The sequence below is a fragment of the Pyxicephalus adspersus genome, chromosome 2, assembly GCF_032062135.1.
Source record: "Pyxicephalus adspersus chromosome 2, UCB_Pads_2.0, whole genome shotgun sequence".
Classification (NCBI taxonomy): domain Eukaryota; kingdom Metazoa; phylum Chordata; class Amphibia; order Anura; family Pyxicephalidae; genus Pyxicephalus; species Pyxicephalus adspersus.
Genome location: NC_092859.1, coordinates 29,942,399 through 29,966,144, shown reverse-complemented (window position 1 = coordinate 29,966,144; position 23,746 = coordinate 29,942,399). Strand labels below are relative to the sequence as shown.

Here is a 23,746-nt window from a genome sequence, read left to right as displayed (position 1 = left end):
CCACTTTATATAGTGGGCAGGACGAGGACGGTGACCTTTGCAGCGCTAGGTCCCAGGTTCGATACCCAGCCAGGATATTATCTGCATGGAGTTTGCAGGTTCTTCCCGTGTCTGCGTGAGTTTCCTCCAGGTACTCCGGTTTCCTCCCACATCCCAAAAACATGCAATGAGGTTGATTGGCTCCCCCCTAAAAATTGACCTTAGGCTACAATAATGACATATGACTATGATAGGGACATTAGATTGTGAGCTCCTTTGAGGGACAAAGTATGGACTTTGTACAGCGCTGTGTAATATGATGGCTCTATATAAATACTGTATAATAATATTATAGTTGGAGAATAGGAGAAGGGCCACTTTTTATGGGTAGACAGTAAGATAAGGGCCACTTTATTTAGGGGGTAGTATGAGAAGGGACAGGTTATATGGGTAGACAGTAGGATAAGAGCCACTTCATATAGGGGAACAGTAGAAGAAGGGACACTTTATATGGGTGGACAGTAGGAGAAAGACCACTTTATATAGGGGGGTAGTATGAGGAGGGACACTTTATATAGGGGGGGGGGGGATAGTATGAGAGGGGACACTTTATATAGGTGGACAATAGAAGGGCCATTGCTCCCCTTACAGACAGCTAAAGACATAATTGGTATCAATGATAACATATCTGGGAATCAGAAATTGCTGATTATTTAAGGAACCCCTGACAAACTCTTGAGGAACTTTAGGTTGCCACAGGATAAGAAAGGCTTCTCTATAACTTAGGCATAGCCTCAATGAAGGTATTGGAATTTAAAGCTTCCACTCCTAGTTTATAATGACTGTCATTTGACTTTGATCAACCGAAAACTAAAATATTGCTGTTGCACAAAAGTTATGGTCAGAGGGAAATAGTACTGTGCACTGTGTCTAATCAATTTGCAGCCACATAAAGAAAAATACAGTATCAGCTAAAACTTGATCCATAGCTCCTCAGTCACAAAGGCATATAGTACCCCTTGGTTATAACGGGGTTAATTTGAGGGGTACATATTGGTTATGGTCCATACAGGGCACACGCTGCACTCCCCTCCTTCTCTGTGCCCTTGTTAGGTAAGGGACACAGTGCCCCAGGACAGACCCCCCTCCTTCTCCAGCTGGTCTGTGGTTAATGATAACCTAAAGAATGCAGCACCTCCCATCCCACCCCCTGCCATGTGCCTTCCACCCACCAAGACTAAATTGGTAAGAAGTAAAACCTCGTGTGTGTCTCCATTCAGAGGTAAGACTAATACCAATATGACACATGATCATTATGAGCCCTCCATACCATTTATCCCAAACTTACAGAGAAGTTTTTTTTCAGCCATCTGCGGCAAAAAAAAAGAAAACACAGCTTAGTAAAGTTTACTGTGGGTTCAAAGGTCAGCTGACTATAACTGGGAAGTTGAGGATGCTAAGTAAGTGGATCTTTGTCACGCACATATCCAAAATAAGACAAAAAAAGTACAAAAATAAAGATAATATAAGTATATATGCAATGAGGTTCAAAAATTGACCTTAGACTGTAATAAAGACATATGACTATGATAGGGACATTAGATTGTGACCCCCTTTGAGGGACAGCTAGTCACATGACTATGGACTTTGTACAGCGCTGCGTAATATGATGGCGCTATGTAAACTGTGTAATAAACTATATATACAGGTAGTTGTCGTAATCTATTTTATGTCAGTTGTGGAAAGTGATCACCAGGACAAAACCAATTCCTATGCTTATGATACAGGTAATTCCTGCCAGACAGATGGGCCAGATAACAGATTTGGAAAATCTAGGCTAATTATGTGAAGCTCCTCCCGTCCAGGACATATTTAGCATTCTCTGTATATATTAAAAATAGGAAATTCATCTGTTGAGAAACTTTGTACATGCAAATAGATTCATTGTAAACACTGATTACATTTAACTGTCTTTATGCTTTATGCCCTCAGGTGAGAGACTATGCTGGCATCTGCCCTGAGAAGATGTTCTGCAGGAGTGTCCAGTGCTGTGGTCCGGGGAGGGGTTCCGGTGACTTCAGCACCGATGCATCGTCATAGTAAGAAAGTCCAATCAAATCTTAACTTTCAATAAACTAATTGTGATTGGCATAAGTATGCAGCTTGTATGTGGTCTTACTTGTAAAATATAATATGAAGGAGAGAGTAATACCCTATTATTCCCCTTGAGCACAGCAAAAGGTTCTGGGAATGGCCATGCAGCCTGGATCATTAAACATTAGTTGTGTTTTCACACACGACTCCTTAATATAAACATAGAACGGTTTTCATATTCTGAACAAGCTGATCTAGCTGATATTATTATGAAGTTACTGATTCCCAAAGATCATCTGATTACAACACAAACTCCATAGTCAGTTTCTAACAGCTTAAAAACACAGACTGGGAAGGCTGGCGGCCTGCCACTATCTGTTGCCATAGAAAAAGAAGCTAACAATTTTTAATGACTGTGTTGTGAATGTTGAACATTTATTTCTCCACAGTGTTTATAGATAGAGAGATAAATGATGACTTGGTATAGTCTTGTTCTGAATATATAAATTCTTTATCTTGTGCAATGATCGACCCTTCTAGATAGAGACTGGTTAAGGCAATATGGTGCCCCAAGCAAAGTAACAGCTTAAGTCGCTTCCATCTTTATAAATAACATTAATAAGAAATAAGAAACTAGCCCATCAGCATTGCCTGTACTGGTATAGCCCATTCTAAGTAAATACCAACTGCCTACAAGTTCATCAATACCTGTAAAGTGACAGGCAGCCGCACAACCTAAATCAACTCCATCTTATTTGCTGCAGGAGTATGACAAATATAGCTGGGCCCCTAAAAATACAAAAGTCCCTAAGTATCTGAGTTGCCTTGTAGATGATCCTGCTCTGACTTTTAGGAATAAGACATAAATGCTGTGATATTTCTGCATTTTCCCCACACATTCCACCAGTAAGATGTTAATGAACAAACCTTTCCTTTAATCTTCCTGTTTCTCTGTATGTCAACTAACCATTGGACTTTATCTCCGTATTTTGTCCTTGTCTGATGATAAACTAGTGAGAATGTGACGCTATACAAATAGATCTTCCCATGTTCTGTCAGTTATAAAACTGTTGGATTTCCACTAAGTTCTGTCTTGGAAATCTAACATTTTATGTTTATCATGAAAACTTTAATACAAGATCTTCCTGTAGTGATTTGTGACAAATGACTAGAACTGGGATTTCCACCCCTACTTTTTGCAGCTCCAGGACAGAAAGTGAGGGTAAATCTCCCCAGGGGAGCACAGAAAGAGAAAAATTTATTGACAAGGGTTTAAATTTACTCTATCCCAATTAAAAAAGAAATAGTATCATTTAGAATTATTATTTATGATTACAATTAGTAATATTTAAAGGAAATAATATGTTTTATTAGTAACAATATTGTGTACATGCAGGTTCTACATACAAAATACACCCCAGTGTGGAAGAAGCACTGGCAGAAGGAAGGCCTGTGGTAGCATTGGAGAGCACCATTATTACTCATGGAATGCCCTATCCACAAAATACCAGGTATTTCTTATAAATTGTACTTTAAAGTCAGGGCTGTACGCATGTACACTTTAAGCATTTTATATTGTTGGATGTGGCTTCTAATTCATGAAACAAAATGTGAAAATTATGAAGAATTAAAGTCAATGCTAAACTTGACCCAGGCTCTCTCCCAATACACCTTACAGAATGGCCAATGAAGTAGAAGAAATAGTTCGATCAAATGGATCAGTACCAGCGACAGTGGGTATTATAGAGGGTAAAGTCCATATCGGGCTCCATGAAGAAGAAATTCAGTTCTTGGCGACCAGTAAAGGCTGTGTGAAAGTGTCACGGAGAGACCTGCCATATGTCCTCAGCCAGGTACTGCAAAGTCACAACTTCACTGGGGGCTTCACAAATTCTGCTTTTTATTGGTTTGTTTTTTTAGTTCTAATTGATAAAAGAATGTGATAATCCTTTAAAAATTAATAATGTTACAAATTGAACTTATATACGTACATACTCATCCATTTAGGACATATAATAAGAGATAACATCTGTGCAAAGCCCACCCTCTGACTACTTTTTACCCTTTTCTACAGCGTTCCCTGGTGTTAGAGGATGCAGAGCCACCATATTTATCCTGCACCTGTTATTGCAGTACCACATTTCACCTGAGGGTAGTGCTGCAGGAAAACTTTTAAATCACCACTTCTGTGAGCAGCAGCTTGAGGGCAATTGTGAAGATTTGCTCTAGCAACTTATTTAAATATACTACTGAAACAAACATACACTTTAAAGGAGAATTGTACACTAATACACATACAGATTTCTCCTATCTTTTCTGTGCTATATGGCTGCAGCTGTCCTGCATCCTAATTACAATTTTTTATTACTATTCCCCCCAAGCCTTCAACTTTAAAGCAGACTTTTCAGCTTTCTAATGTAATCTGACATATTTTTATATAAATATATTTCAAACAGAGAATTATTTTTACTACAAATTTTTCAATAGGAACATCAGTAAGTAGTATGATTTGTTATATCTGTTTTCTTTTTATTAGGGTATATAAAGATACATTCTAGATAGTTAATGCTTGACTGTTCATCATTTCTTTTACCAGGGTCTATCAGGGGGAAGCACAGTATCTGGGACGATGATAGCGGCCCATCGTGCAGGAATCTCCGTGTTTGTGACTGGCGGGATAGGAGGAGTACACCATGATGGAGAAAACAGTAAATATTGTTTTTTCTATTTATGTCTATGTAAGGTTTCATACACATGGCCACCAAATACTGTGAGCCTAAAGGGTGTATTGAGGTAAATGGCCCAATAAGCATAGTTGATCAAAAACAATTATGTTATGAATCTAGACAACAAACTTTCTCAATGTGTGTGCATACTGTAAATGTGTGTTGTCTGGCTACTTTTCATATTTTTATAAATTACAGCGACACCTCAAGCTTTCATTTTCATCTTTTATAAGCTGCAAAATACATTAGGTCACTCTAAACTAATGTCAGTTCAATGTAAACTGAGTAAACTAATAAACTCATTTTCATCTGATGTCAGAGGACGTAATCACACCATCTCTTCCGTTATGTGACAGTGTGACAGTACCAGATTCCACCAGAGGGCAGTGCTGCAGGAAAACCCTTAAATCACCACTGCCTGATTGTTTGATGCAGTGTTATAAACTTGTTCAGCACTCCTAAAATACTGGAAGTCAAAAGGGTGTTCTGAGTTATTGGCCCAATACAAATGATTGTTCAAAAACAATTGCTTTGCTTTATGTCATGAATCTGGACAACAAACTCATCTCATCATTCTGTGTGCAGACAGCTGGGTTTACACCTTTATCCCCGACCCAGAGATCTAACTGCCAGCATAAACTATCTTGATTAGTTTTCTATAGACAGGGCAGCTCCAGATGTCACTTGGAGAGCAGCTCTTCCTATATGAATAAATGAGCCACACATGCATATGCAATATAAAGGGGATCTAGTCAGGGTTATGTCTACATTAATAAAGCTGAAAGTAAATATGAGCTTAGACTACCCAAAGCTGACGTTGTCCCTTAAGGGAGAATGGAAACAACATAATAATCTATTATTCCGCTCATTGCTTCAGCTTGTTTTGTCAGCATAATTATATTACAAATTATAACAGATTCATACATTTAAAATGTCTTGATTTGACATTACATATATTTACAGTATACTCATGTACTTTTTAGTATAAGTATTGTAATGTATTAAAATAATTCCCTTATGTTTTTAGCCATGGATATTAGTGCAGACTTGACTGAACTTGGGAGGACACCAGTAGCTGTGATATCTGCTGGAGTGAAATCTATACTGGACATAGGTCGCACCCTGGAATATCTGGTAAGTGAATGTCTGAAGTTTGCGTTACATTTTTAGATTTCTAGTTAAGGAAAAGGAATTTAGAGAATCATGATTATGTTTTGGTGGTGAGTGATTTTATGAGAATGGGGCTGCTGCTTCAAGTGTCCCGCAGAATATTATAAAATAGGTAGATAGAGCTATGTGCCTTGGCAGAACAAAGTGCCTTGTAACAGAAAAAAGATGATTTTAGAAATGAGAGATAAAAAAAGAGATAAAAAACTATTGCTCTTCCCTAAAATCCCATGTATTGTAAATTCTTATGCACTGCACTGTAATATCAAACAGTCCTATCATCCTTCCCAGTTATCTTCTGCAAACTTCTTGAAACCTCCTCTATATGTAAATCAAAACAAAGTACAACATTTTAATATTTTATTTTGGCTCCTTTTAAAATTAATTGCAGGAAACAGAGGGGGTCTGCGTTTCCACTTTTGGAGATTCCAGAGACTTTCCAGCTTTTTTCACCCCACGCAGCGGCTACCAGGCTCCCTGTAATGTTCACAATGAGGAAGAAGCTGCAAAACTTATTGGTAAGTCTAAACATTTACACTCATAGAAGTTTACGTTTTATCTGTTGAATGAGCAGATGTTTCTCCTGTCACCAGGTCATGATGAGATTGTGACATATCTAACAGTAATAGGAGACAATTCTGTTTCCCATCACTGTGTCTCACAGCAGTCACCAAATACAATATTAGGGTTTAAATAATTCTGGATGAATTTTCTGCAGCTAATGGTGTGATGGATTTTAAAAGGACAAAATGTGAATATTTTAGGAAACCAAACCAGCCACTTTGCTGAGGTCAGGGACTGTTATCTTGTTCCTTTAAGAAAACTGTAGTCAAAAGAAGTCACCAGTATTACCTGCATTTGGCACGTTTCCCTTTTACTAACCAATCATGTCTTGTGCTGCATTCTGTCTCTGTGTGGAGGTGACCATCTTAGCAGGGATGCAGGGCTTTGCTTCTTTATGTCAGAAAAGCCTTTTAATGGCTAATGGTGTAATGACTGCTGGAAGAACAATCAAGAAGTAGTGGAAGAACAGATCCAGATAATAAATGAAGCAAAAGCAGGGAAATGCTTCCATTGCCGATCCAGAGATACAGCTTCCTTTTCAGCAAACCAACGAAGCAGAGAAGCAGTAAGCAGCACATCATAAAATCTAATGAGAGGCAGCACTCTGCAGATATAAAACTGTAATACTACTGAATAGTACAAAAAGTTTCATACAAAAAGGTCCATATTTCTGTGTACTGCTTAACATTCCTGGATGTTCCAAACAAAGCTTCACTTTTAACTTTCAGGTTAATTTGTTTTGCTTTCTAGATCAAAACAATAGATGATTGTGAGATATTCATCCTTTTTTTTATTTTACAAGTTAAGCCATCTAAAAGATATAATTGAGAAAATGTTGTTGTTATTGTTAGCTTTAGATAGAGAGAAGAAAAAGACCACCTATTTTATCCTCTGCTGCAGGGAAAATCTCCCCTGTAAGGACAGAGGCTGAAATAAATATTGGGTAGGGGTTTGACCAAATATTTGGCATATGTTACCAGAGCATTTATACATACCATACATTATAACTCCATACCTTGTACTCACAGCTCGTTCCCTGGAGCTCAGACTGGGCAGCGGCATTCTCATCGCAGTTCCCATCCCTCCAGAACATGCTGCCTCTGGAGAGATAATAGAGGAAGCCATTCAGCAAGCATTGAATGAAGCCAGGTTTGTGTCGTGCTTTTTATTATTATTATTAATAAACATTATTTATATAGCACCAACATGTTTTGCAGCGCTGTACAATAAATAAGGGTTGCAAATGACAGACAGATACAAATAATGAAACAGGAGGAGAGGACCCTGCTCAGAAGAGCTTACACTCTAAGAGGGGGAAGTAGCACATATAGTAGATAAAATGTTACTACATCTAAAATAATAATGTGTTCACAGACTAATACTGATGAGTAAAATAGCCACTGGTGTGACTTCAAATCAGATATATTCACCCGAGTCGCTGACCCCATAGTTTTTTCGGTCTCACTCATCTTGCTAAATTTACTGTAAAATAAATGAGTTAATAATAAGAATGGGGCTACCCCTAACACTGGTGGCTGGAGCTGGGAACTTATGTACAGAGGTGTTGCTTTAGGAGGGATTCAGTCATTATTGACATAATTTCTGCATTATCTGTTAGGGATGTCTTTTTAAAAGTATTTTACCAGAACAAAAGTTAAAGTTTTGGATAGAGGAAGTAAATGTTCAGTAAGTATCTGTCAAATTGTTATTGCTGTCTATGCTTCCACTAGATAGATTCATCCCTTTTTTTGCGTTGGTGACCCAGAGAGTGATGGGAAATCTAAATCTTGACTATTCTCAGGAACAAGGGATTTGGGGAACTCTTCTATCGGTGACACTTGTTCCAGTAATGGTTTACTCGGAGGGCATTCCCTCTCACTTTCTTTTGTATCTCCAATAAATAGAAATCTACCCAACATGACAAAATGTTTTGGCTAGAGAAATGCTACAAATGTTTTTTTTTCTCTTATTTTAATATTTATATTATTATTATTAGACTGCAAGGCATCAGAGGAAAGGATGTGACACCTTTTATCCTTCAGAGAGTGAATGAGCTGACGAGTGGAAGATCTCTGGAATCAAGTATCCTTTGCTGGCTTAGAAAATTTACATTGGTCTAATAATCATTTTATATAATTTACATTAATATCATTGTGCTGATATTATGATTGTGGCTTCTTTATGAGTTGTATAGGTGCTCTCTCTATTAGCTATCTTGACATCTTTCAAACTTCTGAAGAAAAAACACTCACAGAACAGGATGTTGTATTGTGTTGTAGATAGGATGGGACCTGAAATGAAAGTGAGTAGCTGTGCTGAGATTGGAGAAGTGCATCTATAGCTTTTAGCACATAGTTCTTGACTCCTTAATTCATTCCTAATTTAAACCTCACAGTGTAACTCTGAACCTTACACAAACCATCTGTGATTTAAAGTCCCATGAACTTTCAATTTAAATCAGTTATTACATTACAGGTGATCCTAAACAAAATGCTTCATAATTTTCTGTCTTTAGAAAGCAGTCTCAGATTGAGCAGAAAAGCTGCATACTATAAAGTATTTTTTTCAGTGTGAAAGCAGTGGACTCTCTGCAGAGATCTGCCTTGTCCCCTGCTAAATCCATTTTGGAGCTCTCCATAATGCAGGAAGCATAGAACATGACTGCAGATCTATATATAGAGTAATGACATCTAGTGGTAGAATGGAAATACTACAAGAGCCAGTGCTGGAGAGCAGCCCCATGCACCCCGTCCATCAGCCATGATCACAGAGACCAACTGGGAACATCAGTAAAAAAAAATGTGTTATACAAACAGAAAGGTATTATTTTGAAAGCTGTTGTTGGAAGGGTTGCAACCAAGGAAGGCAAACCAGAACAAATTTGTTCTAAAACATATTAATATTATTATTATTAGTCCTACACAGTATTTATATAGCGCCGACATATTACACAGCACTGTACAAAGTCCATAGTCATATCACCATCTTTCCCTCAAAGGGGCTCACAATGTAATGTCCCTACCATAGTCATAGATTAATGTCTTTATGTATGTTAATCTTTATCACACTCTAAGCTCAATTTTGGGGGGAAGCCAATTAACCTAATTGCATTTTTTTGGTATGTGGGAGGAAACCCATGCAAACACGAGGAGAACCTGCACACTCCATGCAAATAGACTAATAAAATATATTTCCTTATCCCATATAAAGATATTGCTCTTGTAAAGAATAATGCCAAGGTTGGAAGTCGCATTGCTGCAGCCCTCAGCCAGATTCACAAACCTAAGGGGGGTCTAAGTAAAGAATCCGTCCAGCTGAAGAGACATGAGGATGGGAACCAGGATTCCAGGCCGGTAAGTCGTTATCAATGTACCTTCATTAAAGTATGTTGTGATATTATATGATTATATGACATCCTTACACTGAGGGTTGGAAGAACCACAGCAACAAAAGCTTTTCACTTTGGAAACTGTAATAAAAAAACTTCAGCTCTGTCCAGACCTGCAATAGAAAGAGCCAGCGTTTATTTCTTCTAACGGAATACTCTGCAGAGCCAGGCGACTGGGAAGGATTTGTGGCTACATCGCTGCCTGTCACAGACTATACAGGCTTCTGCAGAGGCTTAAACAGACGTTTGTGGGTGTTTTTAAAGGCTCGCTTTTTTAGAGCTTTATTTAAACTGGAAGTAGAGGTGGTGACAGTACAGTGAATGATATTACTGCTCTTTACTTCCTCTACTCATTCCCAGGGTGTTGGTGGGCAGACATCTTGGGACCCAATTATTAAAGGGGGATTCCAAATATCAAATAAGCCCCTCACAACCAGCTGCTAGTTACACACTTGCTAAGCGCAAGTGGAGGAAATCTGGCCTCAGCGCTGACTTCATGGACTACAAAGCTTTAACACTGAGTTCACCATCACCAAGCAAAATTATTTCTCTGCTGGCATTTCTTTTCAAGCTTACAACCCAAGCGACCGCTTCTCAACAATTGACTCCCTCCTAAACCCCACACCTGCTCCCCTCACAATATCCTTCTCTGCCCAAGACATTGTCACCTAATTTAGAGATAAAATAGACAAAATCAGACATGATGTCTCTGCCCACCGAGCCACTCCAACCATACCCACCCCTACCACCTGTAAATCATCACTGGCCTCCCTCAGCCCTGTTACTGTGGCTGAAGTCTTAACTCTTCTCTCATCTCCATCTTTTCTCTCATCTTCTCTTTTCTCTGTACATCTCCTCTCTCGGTAGTCTCATATCCTCCTTTGGCTTACAGTACCATCTGTATGCTGATGACACTCAGATTCCTGAAACTCAACCTGGATAAAACAGAACTCATCATCATCCCCCCCTCAAATTCCAAATCCCCCCTGACATATTCCTAATTGTTAACAACACTGTTATTCGGCCCTCCCCTCAGGCACGTTGTCTTGGTGTCACCTTTGACTCGGCCCTCTCATTTAACCCCCATATTCAGAACATTTCCAGGTCCTGTCACTTTCACCTACGCAACATCTCTAAAATCCGCCCCTACCTAATTAGCTTAGACAGAACTAACACTTATTTTCCTACTCCAATACACTAATATTGACATTTCTGATGACCAGCTATGCTATAATGTACCCCATATTCAGAACATTTCCATGTCCTGTCACTTTCACCTACGCAACATCTCCAAAATCCACCCCTACCTGTCCCCAGAGACCACCAAACTCCTTGTACAGGCTCTTATCATATCTCGTCTGGACTACTGTAACCTCCTCCTCTCTGGTATTCCACTAACCCGACTCTCTCCTCTACAATCTATTATGAATGCTGCAGCCAGACTCATCCATCCTTCCCTCCGCTCCTTTTCTGCATCATCTCTTTGGAGTTCTCTCCATTGGCTTCCATTTCACCTTAGAATCAAATTTAAGCTCCTGTGCTTTGCCTTCAAATCCCTACACAGCTCTTGTCCACTTACATTTCTGACTTGGTAAAAAAATACTCCCCCTGCCGCTCTCTTTGCTCCCCCAATGACCTACTAATGACTTCCTCACTTATAACCTCATCACACGCACGGATACAAGACTTCACTAGAGCTGCCCCATCTCTCTGGAATTGTCTCGCTTGTCCTATTCGGCTTGCTTCTACTTTCTGCTCATTTAAAAGAGCACTCAAAACCCATCTTTTCAAACTTGCCTACCCATCTTCTTCTGTCTCTTAAAACCATCATTACTTCCCACACTACATATCTCCCATCCTATTGTGTGTAAATTCCCCCACCTACTAGATTGTAAGCTCTTCGGGGCAGGGTCCTCTCCACCTGTGTCACTGTCTGTACTTGTCTGTCATTTGCAACCCCTATTTATTGTACAGCGCTGCGTAATATGTTGGCGCTATATAAATCCTGTTCCTAATCTGGGACCGCATCATATAAATTAACCAAATATGCTTTAAGGACCTGTAGATTGTTAAAAGGTTTCCTCAACCAAGTGTCAAGAAGAAGCCTTAGGTTTGAATTTTCACAGACCAAACTGTAAAAAGAAGCTACAGATTTTGTAACTAAGAAAGCAAGTTCTTGAAACGAGAAACACAGTGGAAAAGTGGAAAATGGCACTGGCATTTCTAACCACATCTGTGCTACCAATGTACCTGGCTGCCCTTTGCTCCACATCTGGCTTACCAATCACCTGGCTGCTCTTTGCCCCTCGTCCAGCCTACCAATGCACCTGGCTGGTCTTTTGTCCTCATTCCTCTTACCTTGCACCTGGCTGCTCTTTTGTCCTCATCTGGACTACCAATGCACCTGGCTACCTTTTTAACCTCATCTGGGTTAGCAATACACCTGGCTGCCCTTTGCTCTTCATCCAGTCTACCAATGCATCTGGCTGCTCTTTTGTCCACATTAGGCTTACCATGCACCTGGCTGCCCTTTGTCCATCATCTATACTTTCAATGACACTGGCTGTCTTTCTAACCACATTTTGGTATGACCAAATCAAAATGATCTACCAACAATAAAAACGTGTGCTTAAAGTGCGCGGTAGAGTTTATTTTTGAAAGTCAGGGCTCCGTGATTTACTTTGCTTTGCAATCTACCGGTAGAGCGGGATCCACCTCTGATTTTATCACAGGTCTAAACAAGCCCTGAAAAGCACAGCATAGAGAATATAAAATATTGTAACATTTCACAAAGCATTGAACCATTTTGTATAGTTGATATAATAATATTGTTTCAATTATTTCCAGGTGGTAATTGGTGGCATCAATGTCGACTTTATTGCGAAGGCAGCACAGGACAAAATGGAGGTTTGGATATGTTACTGTATATTCTATAACAAAGTTACAAGATTATGGGACAGCAGGAGTAAAACCATGTTCCAACAATTTTATAATTTAATGTGGATTTTATTGGTAATTATTATAGAGTCAGTTCACTCAAAGCTGAATTTTCTTACATATAGATGCAGGTCACCAGAATCACCCACCAGCTTTCTTTTTTGTTTTGCTTAAATTGATTAAGTATTTACAGTTATTACAATAAAAAACAAACACAGACACAAACCTATGGAGCGTTACATCAAGTTATACAATGTAACAAAACAAACAAACAAAATGAAATAAAAGAACATCAGTTAGAGATAAAAGATCCACAATTAAAACACTAATTTATGTAACCACTTGGTAGATGAACCCCTTTGTATATAGCACTAACTTTTGTATGTATAAACCATCTACTTTGTAGGTATTGAATGTCAAAGTATCTTTAAATAAGCCTCATATTCACAATTCTACAACCTATATTTGAGTGCAGCTTATTTAATAGGGACGTCTTTTGCGGTACCCCACTTCGGAAACATAAAATAAAAAGAGAAGAATGGGGAGAGAAGGAGATAAATGGAGAAGAACAAGATAGAGGATAAGAAGGATGAATAGGATGATGAGGGGGAGGGGGGGGGGGCAGGAGTTTACTTATCAATGACCCTTAGTGCAAAAAGAGTGCACATACACATATTGACCACCTTTATTGTATAGTACCCGCAGATACTGCTTGATCCCAAGGGGGCCATATCTCCTCAGATATCTCAAGGCAATTATAGAATCTTACAGATAATTGTTCCATCAGCCACACATGCTCTCAGTTCACCTACTACCTTTCTAAAGTGAATCTGTGATTTGCCTTTTCATTAAAAGGTAATGGTTCACTTACTCCTCACCCCACTCACCCCTCCACCCCACTACTGCTCACACACGCTAACCTTGGTCCTTCTCACCACCATATTCACCTGCCAAATACCCAAGAAAAGGGGCTACCAAAGTGATCAATATCTATCTATATCTATCTATCTATGGATAATAAGCTATCCAGAGCTACATTGTAGAATAAGGTTTTCGATGGTGGAAGAAGTAAATGATAAGTAAGGATCAGACTTTATTGCTGTGTGGGTTTTAACTGTTTTGGGAGTGCAGATGATTAAGTCAGCTTATAATTTTACACTGAATTGATGTTTCATTTAATTAGGGACATTGGCAGAGAGATGGTAATATGAGTATGCAAATCCACATGCCTGCAGTACACAATATCTACCATCTATGCACTTTATTTTGATTTAAAGCATACCTAAACTCACAATTTTCACCTTACCTAAAGGGGTAGACAACCCTTTTATATAAAGTAAAAATTTTGTTTGTTTGTTTTTTTAAGTTCAACACCCTTTTTTTTAAAAAAAAGGGTGCAGCACCGCCCCCTAATTCTTAATCGCTCAAAGCCTCCCAGGAAACCTACGTCATGCATCCCGGGAGGCTCTTGGGTGCTCCTTCTGTGCATGTCCGAACATCTCGCGCATGAGCAGAAGTAGCTTTTTTGTTAAAAGGAAAAAAATTTGCTGACCCCATGCATGCGCAGTGAGATTGGCAAGTTTTTTCCCATCCACATCACCCAATCTCGCACCTGGGCTGGGTGACATAGGAAGAAGAACCAGGAAGAAGAGGCAAAGATGCCGGCGGCCAGAGCGCCGGCACCAAGATGGATGTCGGGGCGACGCAGAACCGGATGGAAGAGACCCCCGGACTGATCAACTGCACTGCTGGATTAAAGGTAAGCAAATTTTTTTTTTGTTTTGGGGGACTTTTGAGTTTAGTTCCTCTTTATTTAAAAAAAAAACAGTAGGAGAATTGAGACTATAAGGTGAGGGCACAGTGGAGAACCTTAAGAGGGAATGGGTTACCAGAGTGCAAAAATATGGGGGAACTGAATAATACAAGAAGTCTTAATCTGCCAATACTTGGTGATGATCACAGTAGATTTCCTGCCAGCAACCTAATGCCAAAAATACAAAAATAAAATTTTATGTTCAGATGTTCTCAGGAAAACAACTAAAAAAACTAAATTCCCATACTCTTTAATGTAAAAATAGGACACTTAATAATGATGAGAAACATAAGAGAGAAGTCTAGAGGAAATGTAGTTTTTAGACAAAAACAGAGACTGCTTGCTTTATATAAACTCTTACAAATATCAATTCATAAAGTCATGTCATGATGAGAAGATAAAATGTGAATAATATCCTCTGGGATACTTTGTAACCTCATTATGAGAACCTGTGTTGCATTCAGGAATATGCAATGCTTTTCAAGGGTTGCTTCCAAGGAGCACACATCTTTTTCATCCCTTTCCTCCTCTCTGTATTATATAAATCCACATCCACAAGCCATGTGAACCCCCTAAATATACATTCATTTTACATATTTGTTCATTTTACATAATTGTACTGTGCTTGTGCATTTACTGCTTCCCTTTATCAGTGAAAGTCTTTGGGTCACCGTTGTATAAAAACAAAGTTTCTGTTGCTTTTGTTCTTTATTTAAGGCAAATATTTTTAGGCTAGGCTTCAAATTTAGCCATTATCATAAATAAGTATGGTTATTTATTGTGCCTACCCTTCCCTATGTCCAGCATTGCAGCACATTGTTTGCTATGGGATGTTTTTTTGTTCTAGTATCACTCATTATCTTAGGAATTTATTCTTGCAGTTTGGAGGACAAACTAATCCTGGACAAGTTCACCAGTCATTTGGTGGCGTAGGCAGAAACCTAGCAGGTGAGCAAACAGAGGAGGAAAACTGATCCATAGTAGTTATTTTAAGAAAATATATAGTTTTAAGATATAGGTGTATCAAAAGTGAAAACGTTTCTTACAAGGTACATCATTTGTAAAGCCACTGTTTTTTTATTGTTTTTTTAACTTTGTCCTATTGTTCTTAAATATCTTTACTTTCTATCCTTTGGACACAACAGGATTTGAGGGTAAATCTCTCCAAAAGAAGGGAATCCCACTCTTAGTCCCTGCTTAAAGATTTCCCATCTGTTCCTATTCAGTAATAATTTAACATTTTGGATTTTCTCTTTTTGAGCACCAGCGGCCATGGTGAATAAAGAGTGTGAACCTGACATTGACTGTAACCATTCCTCACTCTATTTACAACTAAAAACAGTTTTAGAATTGTGATATTCTTTAAGTTAAAATGATTCTCCCTGCCTGGCTTATAAAAGTAATAGGAGATAGCAGAAAGGCATTAAAAATAGGACAAGTCATATACTCTATGACAGGTGACTTTACCTACCTGGTTGTCTGCAGGATGCTGACTAGACTATGAGTTGCCATTAATGGACCAATGGAGTAAGCGTTGCTATCTGTATCCATGGCCTGTTTATATACAGTATTTATATTGTATATGGGAAAAACAATTTAATTTTTTTTCTTTGCCTTTCTAATGCCAGCCTCGATATTTCTTAAAAAAAAATCAATGCTAAACAGAAAACCTGATCACAACATATAGTAGGACTATTGTGTTCATTTTTGCAGCTTTGGCAAATTTTAGTGTAATATTTTAGGGATCTGATTTTGACATAGTAGATTCTGCAGTGGATTCCATACAAATATAAATGAATGAGTGAAGTAAAAGCCCAAGTAGCCCATTCATTTTGCCCCCTTTTATACTTTATATACATCTTTTTGTTTGGGTATAGACCTGTGTTTGTCCTCTACTTATTTAAATCAATTTACCTTTCACTGGCTCACTACCACTGCTAAAAGTCTGTTTGAAGTACTCCTTTGGTAAAAGAAAACTTTCTAAGGATTCTCTTCTCTGCAGATTGCCTGAGTCGGCTGGGGGTGAGACCTCTGTTCATCTCTGCTCTGGGACAAGACGACCTGTCTCGCTCTGTTCTTCAGTATTGTTGTCACATGGTGAGTTGGTACTGCAATATATTGTGTATAAAGATTAATCAACAGTAAGTATCCTTTGGTCAGCAAAGAACATAATCTGCTTCCATGCATCTTATAGTTGTATGTCAAGATGACAAAAAGGGGAAGAGATATGGATGCTTGTTAGACCCTGTATTACTGTTCATTTAAAGGGACTACAACAATCCTCCTTCTTTTGCAGGACATGCAAGGTGTGGCACACCTGAAAGGTCACAATACTGCCACCTACTGTGCAGTGATTACTGGCAGTGGAGAACTAAGCCTTGGAGTGGGTGACATGGAAATCCACCAGCAGATTACAGAGAAACACGTGAGCATTTTGAGACACTTTACATTTTTATGAATGTTTATATAAACAAGAAAACCAGGAATTATTTATTTATTTATTTTTTGCTTTTATTGGGTAAATATTTTCAATCCTGGACTAGATATATTCCAGGTTTGCTTGATCACCCAGGTTCTTCCATAATAGTTTTCTCCAGTCTTGGAGAGCCTTAAAAAATCAGGCCCATTGTGTCTAAGAAGTAATAGGAACTTTGCAACTGCCAAGTTTTTTATTTTCCCGTGAAATTTTGTCTTAACTCAAAGCGGAACATATGGAACATCTGGCCTATGATGTCCAAGTTTTGGATGTCACTTCTATGTCTTTTTTCCACAGCTTTATTTTAGGCTACTTCCCTGCTACTGTTTGGTCTTTCTACTCCTAATACGCTTAATGACAGTTAAAGCTCAACTCAAACCAAAATAAGTTTATTAAAACAAATCATTAAGTGTATTTCTAATGCAGCTAGTATAAATATCTGAATTCATCTTCAGTGTTTGTATAGACATGGCCCAAAGTTATTCCCAAATCTCATATTGACATTATCACCAGGCTTGTAAATGTTTTGTAGGATCAGCTCTTGGAAGCTTCATTCCTAATGACATTGGCATATAATGAGAAGAGTGGTGGGGAAATGTGCAGTTCTGTAGTTCAGCAGGCCAACATTATTTCTTGGGATTTCTGAGCAAAAATGACACTTGTGCCATGACAGTTGTGGAATGTGTTAGCTTCAAAAGTTATTAGCACACTAGATATACCAGGGGGTGCTGAGAAGTTCCTGGCTTTGCCCCCTTCCAGGTGAAATAGAAAAAGGAGTGTGGGGGCATATGACAGCCTACTATCTTAGTATGTAACTGTGCAACTATCAGGTCTTTGTGATTATTAAAACTGTTTTTTCTTTTAGTGAGAAGCTGTGATGGCAGAGGCACAAGCAAGTTTCAGGTTGTTGGAGTTACGGGCCGTCATGAGGTTTTTGTTTCTCCATGGAAAGGAAGGACTCTTCTCCCCCAGTGTTTGTGACATCTCAGTGTGAATGTCTTTTGCTGGAGAAACAAAAACTTCATGACGACCCATAACTCCAACGACGTGAAACTTGCTTGTGCCTCTTCCATCACAGCTTCTCACTAAAATAAAAAACAATCGCAAAGACCTGATATTTGCACAGTTACATACTAAGATATTAGGCTGTCATATGCCCTGCACTCATTTTTCTATTTCATCTGGAAGGGGGCAAAGCCAGGAACTTCTCAGGACCCCCTCGTAGTGCAGATTACCAGGTATTTTATTGCTCTGGATTCAGTTAGTGTACAATGCTGTCACGTATTGTTAGAGGAAGATTAAAACAGAACCTCAATAAATCTGGAAAGATTAAGCCATTTGTGGGTTCCAGAGAATGCAGACATCTCCACCCCCTACATGACACATGTTACTAAGACTTCGCTGAGCCCATTGATGACAGGGAGATTGGAGGGGATTGTAAGTGAGACAGAGAACATGGAAAGAGTGAGGTGAGAGATCACAGCAGGTCAGGAGATCAGAGAAGATCAAATCCTGGATTAAGATATTTTGTAAGGCAGGCTGATGTTCCTCTGTCACTCAGGCATGGATGACATTGTGCATTTTCTGGAATGTTAACATGAGCCCAGACACTGATATGCTATATGGAAACGGCCCGATACTGCTACTAACTCTCTACATTCGGAAGATATAAAAGACAAGCATTACTGCAGCTCCATAGCTTTGTGTCTTTTATATAGGGTGATGGAGTTTTGGCAGAGTTTGCTTTTAATTAAAATATTGCTTGGAATTTATTATCTTTTTAAATGATAAATCCTTCTCTCGTTTCCTAGGTATCTCAGTTTGTGGATAGTTTACGCCAGTCATGTCTGGTGTGCCTGGACGGGAATGTACCGGTATCTACTATACAGTATGTGTGTGAGATTGCGCGACAGAACAGAGTGCCAGGTCAGTGTACCAACAAAGTGTTTTAGCCTAATGCTGCAAGTCATGATGGACTATGCAAATATGAAGCTGTGTGGGTTGCATTGAGCCACATTATTTTCTTCATGAACTTATACTTTTCCAACACAAGGCTAAGCAACACCAATATCCCCCTCCCCACCATCCTTTCATTGCCTACCAAAACATTCATCTGCAAGTAGCAAGTAAAAAGAACTTTGTGTAAGATCAAGGCAACTGTACCATTGGAGCTCACATACGGCTGCCTGTCCCCGCACCATCATGTGGCAGCTATGGGCCATTCACTAAGCACTAGCCCTATGGACCACATTCTTTTTCATACCAAGAAGTTCTTCAATCCCACCAGCTGAATGCAGCAAATGTGTAATGCATGTTGAGAATAGGACACAAGCCTAGCTCCAGGCACATCAAAAACAATTACAATTGCCCTTACACTGATATGGAATGTATTGCTCATTTTTCTTCAAAGGGAATGGGTTAGCATACAGCAACACTTACCTTAAGGTTCTGGAGCTATTCAAATCCTAGGACTGGATATATGTACCTATACTATGTATATGGCTGTTTGCCTTGAGTTTCAATTTAATTGTTTCAGTGTGAATAAAACACAATTTTCTTGTTTACCTTATTATTTTTTTTTCTTTTGCAGTTTGCTATGAACCTACAGATATAGACAAGGCATCTAAACCTTTCACCTCTGACAGCTGGACGGCATTAACCTACATCTCACCAAACCTAAAGGAACTCATCTCCATCAACAGGACGTTGGGATACTCAGTGGACTTGGGTAAACGCATACATACTGTTGACACGTCAGGCTGATTCATCATAAAGGAAGCAGACAGAATTGCTCTTTATGAAGCTTTGCTGCCTTGTGCAATTCTGTAAATTAAATAATGAAAGTTTGCAGACAGGAGGAGAAAGAACAGTAATGACTTAATTGTGGTAATCCTTATCTCTTGTTCAGTTCAGTCATGCCTCCATTAGGAGTAATCAGAAAATGGTATGATAAAGTTTTGGTTGAAATGAATAGTCTGGTGACAGGTTCTCTTTAACGTATGAAACTTCCAATTACGAAATGTTTATGAGAGCGATGACTGTAATGAGGGGGAAAAGAGGCCATGCTGTCTCTTACTTTCCAGAGGATCTGTAATGTTATCATTGTGACCTTTTAGGTGATTGACACAATCCTATCTCTTTTCTCAGCATCTTTCAACACTTTACTATTCATAAAAGGATTCTCTATGAATAGACAGATGTAATGACATACAGCCCTCAATGTTTGTATCATCTTTGGATATTCTCAATAATACTTTGTCCTGGGTTGGTTTCCATTGCAGGTCAGCATTGAATACCTCTGTTGTTGTTTCCTTGTCTCAGATGTTCCAGGTGAATTGGATGATATCATAGACATGGCAATCACCCTGTCGTTGCCCCTTCTAGAGAACCTGCACTGCATCATTGTAACCCTGGGAGCTCACGGCGTCCTCCTGTGTGGCCACAGCTGTAATGGGGCATTGTCTCTACATCCTAAAGACAAGGTGGGTCCAAATCCAAGATAAGTCAACTAATATTTCCCACCTGTGTGGGCTATACTTAAAGGGTATGCAAACCATACATTTGTGTTATTTGCTCCTTTTTACCTCTTTGTATACCAATAAAAGTTTTCCAACAAAAGTAAATAGAATCATCTTGATTATGGCAGAAATACAGCAAGTTTGCAACTCCTTGATCATCCAAAGATTGATAGTAAAAACAGTTTTATTGTGCTTTGGGGTTTCCAAAAGGATAACACCAACATCTTACAATTAGAAGTTATATCCAGTTTTCTCATTTCATGAAGCTTTAACTAACTGGATAGGGATGCTTATAGTAATTTGACTGTAATTGCCCTGAGATCTCAGTCTGTTAAAAGTCCTAAATAGTATAAATGTGTTCTACTCTTCCTCACTGTTATAGTTGTGTAGTTTGGTTACAGTGAGCAACCTCCAGGTATTGTATACAAATAAATGGGTAGAGAAATAAGAAAGAGGTTTGAGGCTCAAGGGTTTTTCATGCAAAAGGTGAAGTGTATTGATTGGTTATTTCGTACATAAGCTATCAAATACACATGAACATAGAAAATTACTTCAGATTCTGTCCTGTTAATATTTCACAACACAGAATAATTGTACACACTATACATAGTGAATTTCATCAAGAAAATACAAAGGTAACTGTATAAACATTGAATAGACTGTACCGCGCAATGATCCGACGCGTTTCGCCAGGGCTTCCTCAGGGATAGATATTAATGCGTGCTTGACTGTATACTCATAGTTAGGAACATACCCCACAGGGGGAGTGTATATGTAGAATCACTATTGATGATAGTACTAGTATTTAGCGTTTTAGCAGGGTAAGGGTATGTTTACTAGGTAATATGGGAACTGATCCTTGCATCCATCAGCAAACGTTATTAGAAGTAGGTAGGATTGCAATAATATTCTTTAAGAATGTGTATTCAAAAGGTGAATTCCAGGGATTGGGATCGTTAGGTATGGATTGATATTCCTTTAACATGTGGGAATGCCAGGTCACTTGTTGATGTCACTGTGGGTAAGATAGGAAAAAGCCTTATCTTATGGATGTGGGTTGGTGAGTCACTTTTAAAAGTCCTACGCAATTCTTCTCTGTGAACTACAGAAGACTGAAAAGCAAGGAGAAGTGTTCCATAGTCCTAACACTTCCCATTAATTAAACTATTTGACCACTATATGACACCAAAGCTAGTTCTAATACGCTTTGTTCATGGAAGCTATACTTATCCAACATCTAAAACCCTTATTCTCCATATGCAAATTTCAGGTAGTTTTGATACATTGGACATCCACTGTGTCTGATCATGCTGCTATATTCAATGAGAATTTTGGCTGAATTCTTAATTTGCATATGCTGTCATTTGTACCCAGCACTACAAACTGTTAAAAGAATGCATGTGTACAGCCGGTGAATGCAGTCCAATCCTGACACATGAATGTACCCTAATTCATTCATTCTGTATAATTATAATTCTACATTTACATCTTGGTTTTCTTCCCTATCAGACATCACAGGGCGACCTGTGTGCCGTACATTATCCTGCAGCCCCCATCTCTGCTGAAGAAATTGTTAATGTGTCAGGAGCTGGAGACAGGTCTGTTGTACATTTTTTACTATTGTTTATTTATATAATGCTAACATATTCCTCAGAATGTTATAAGTTGAAGAAATTGCTTAAAAAAAATACATAGGCTATGGCAATTGTATCATATTGAGCAGCAGCATAGTGCCTTGGGGGTGGGAAAAGGGGGTTAAACCTAAAAAATAGTATTATATATTATTAGTGTTCCCTCCTCTGTCCTCCTTTGGACATTAGTGGCTAAGATTAACAAGAGAGCAGTAGTGGTGCATGGGATGTTGGGAAAAGTCAGTAGACTCTTTAAAGTTTAAAAACAATGAAGTAATTTCTTTGTTTTCTTCTTTGTTAGTCTATACAGTTTTGTGTGATTCAGTCATAATACTTTTTTTTTAATATTATTTATTTCTTTTCTTTCCTTTGTCCTGGCAGTCTTATGGCTGGTCTTCTCTCTGGAATCTTGGCAAAACTGGACACTGACACCTGCGTCCGAATGGGACTCCTGGCAGCTCGCCTGTCCCTCCGCTCCCGTGGGCCCATTTCTCAGGTAATTTCTCCCACAAGTGTCAGTGTGCGTCAAGTAGCAGAGGAGACGTGGCCTGAACCCCGAGTCTGGACCATCCCTCCATCCAATGGAAAGACCTTCCTCAGGACCAGCCATTAGGAGACATCAGAGAGGAGCCAGCCGTTGGACTAAATTCATTCTAACAGGGTAGATAATTTTATTGGCTTTACAGCACCGTGGTCCTTCCCACCAGAGACTATCGGTGTTTGTGTGGATTTCCTGTGGGTGCTTCTCCCTGTCATTTGTCATCTCAGTAGTCTGGAAAACGATTGTAGTTTAAAAAAAGGAATTAGAATGTTATATATCTAAAACAATACACAGCAACATTTTAATTACTTTTTAGAATGTGGTCAGACTCTATGACACTCACCTCAGTTTCCAAAAATGCTACCAAACAACAGGATCAAAATAAATAGCAAATTGAAAGAAAAAATAACAAAACCAGTCATCTTTAACCTAGAGATTTTCTCTGCTGTACTTTTTTTTCTGTCATTAGATGTCTGCAGTCTGATGGGCAGCATAATTACAAACACTACCTCTGAGCCCAGGTCATTATAGACATCTTTCTCTCCTAACAGTGAAAGGAGAAGCAGCACAGTGGTAACCCCTGCCAATCTACTTTCTTCTATCAGAATACTTCTTGGCAAAATATGAACTGATTCACTGCTGCTTCCTTTTTCACACTACAGCCCTGAAAAAAGTTGGTACCATGTCAAATTCAAGGAATGGCATTTAAATAATATACCTAATTATGTATTTACAGTTACAAATTAATTAGTTATGAGCTCAAATTTAAAGAATACCCATTTTTTATTGTAGATTTTTTATTGCTGTCTGTGACTTTTCCCTACTTTATCCAATACTTTAAAATATGTAAACTTTAAACCTGAAAAAATATGTAATTCTGGTTAAAAAAGGAAGCCATTCAGATAACAGAAT

The 23,746-nt window shown here is 38.7% G+C and overlaps 1 protein-coding gene across 1 annotated transcript; it reads left to right on the top strand.

Annotated features, from left to right (window-relative positions):
- Positions 1-1,209: 1,209 nt before the first annotated feature.
- On the top strand, positions 1,210-23,248 carry LOC140323285 (uncharacterized). Its single transcript, XM_072400216.1, has 19 exons — positions 1,210-1,261; positions 1,972-2,078; positions 3,470-3,584; positions 3,752-3,926; positions 4,670-4,781; positions 5,827-5,933; positions 6,358-6,484; positions 7,559-7,679; positions 8,527-8,612; positions 9,741-9,883; positions 12,766-12,825; positions 15,550-15,616; positions 16,671-16,765; positions 16,965-17,093; positions 18,956-19,070; positions 19,735-19,872; positions 20,466-20,626; positions 22,172-22,260; positions 22,675-23,248. The coding sequence occupies exons 2-19, from the start codon at positions 1,982-1,984 to the stop codon at positions 22,904-22,906; spliced, it is 2,169 nt and encodes a 722-aa protein (XP_072256317.1). The 5' UTR covers positions 1,210-1,261; positions 1,972-1,981; the 3' UTR covers positions 22,907-23,248.
- Positions 23,249-23,746: the final 498 nt, after the last annotated feature.

Bases quoted from the DNA above. Each gene is read 5' to 3' on its own strand.
- LOC140323285 (XM_072400216.1), top strand. From the start codon at position 1,982: ATGCTGGCATCTGCCCTGAGAAGATGTTCTGCAGGAGTGTCCAGTGCT. The intron at 15,617-16,670 runs GTGAGCAAACAG...TCTTCTCTGCAG, and splicing joins CGTAGGCAGAAACCTAGCAG to ATTGCCTGAGTCGGCTGGGG. The intron at 22,261-22,674 runs GTCTGTTGTACA...TTGTCCTGGCAG, and splicing joins GTGTCAGGAGCTGGAGACAG to TCTTATGGCTGGTCTTCTCT.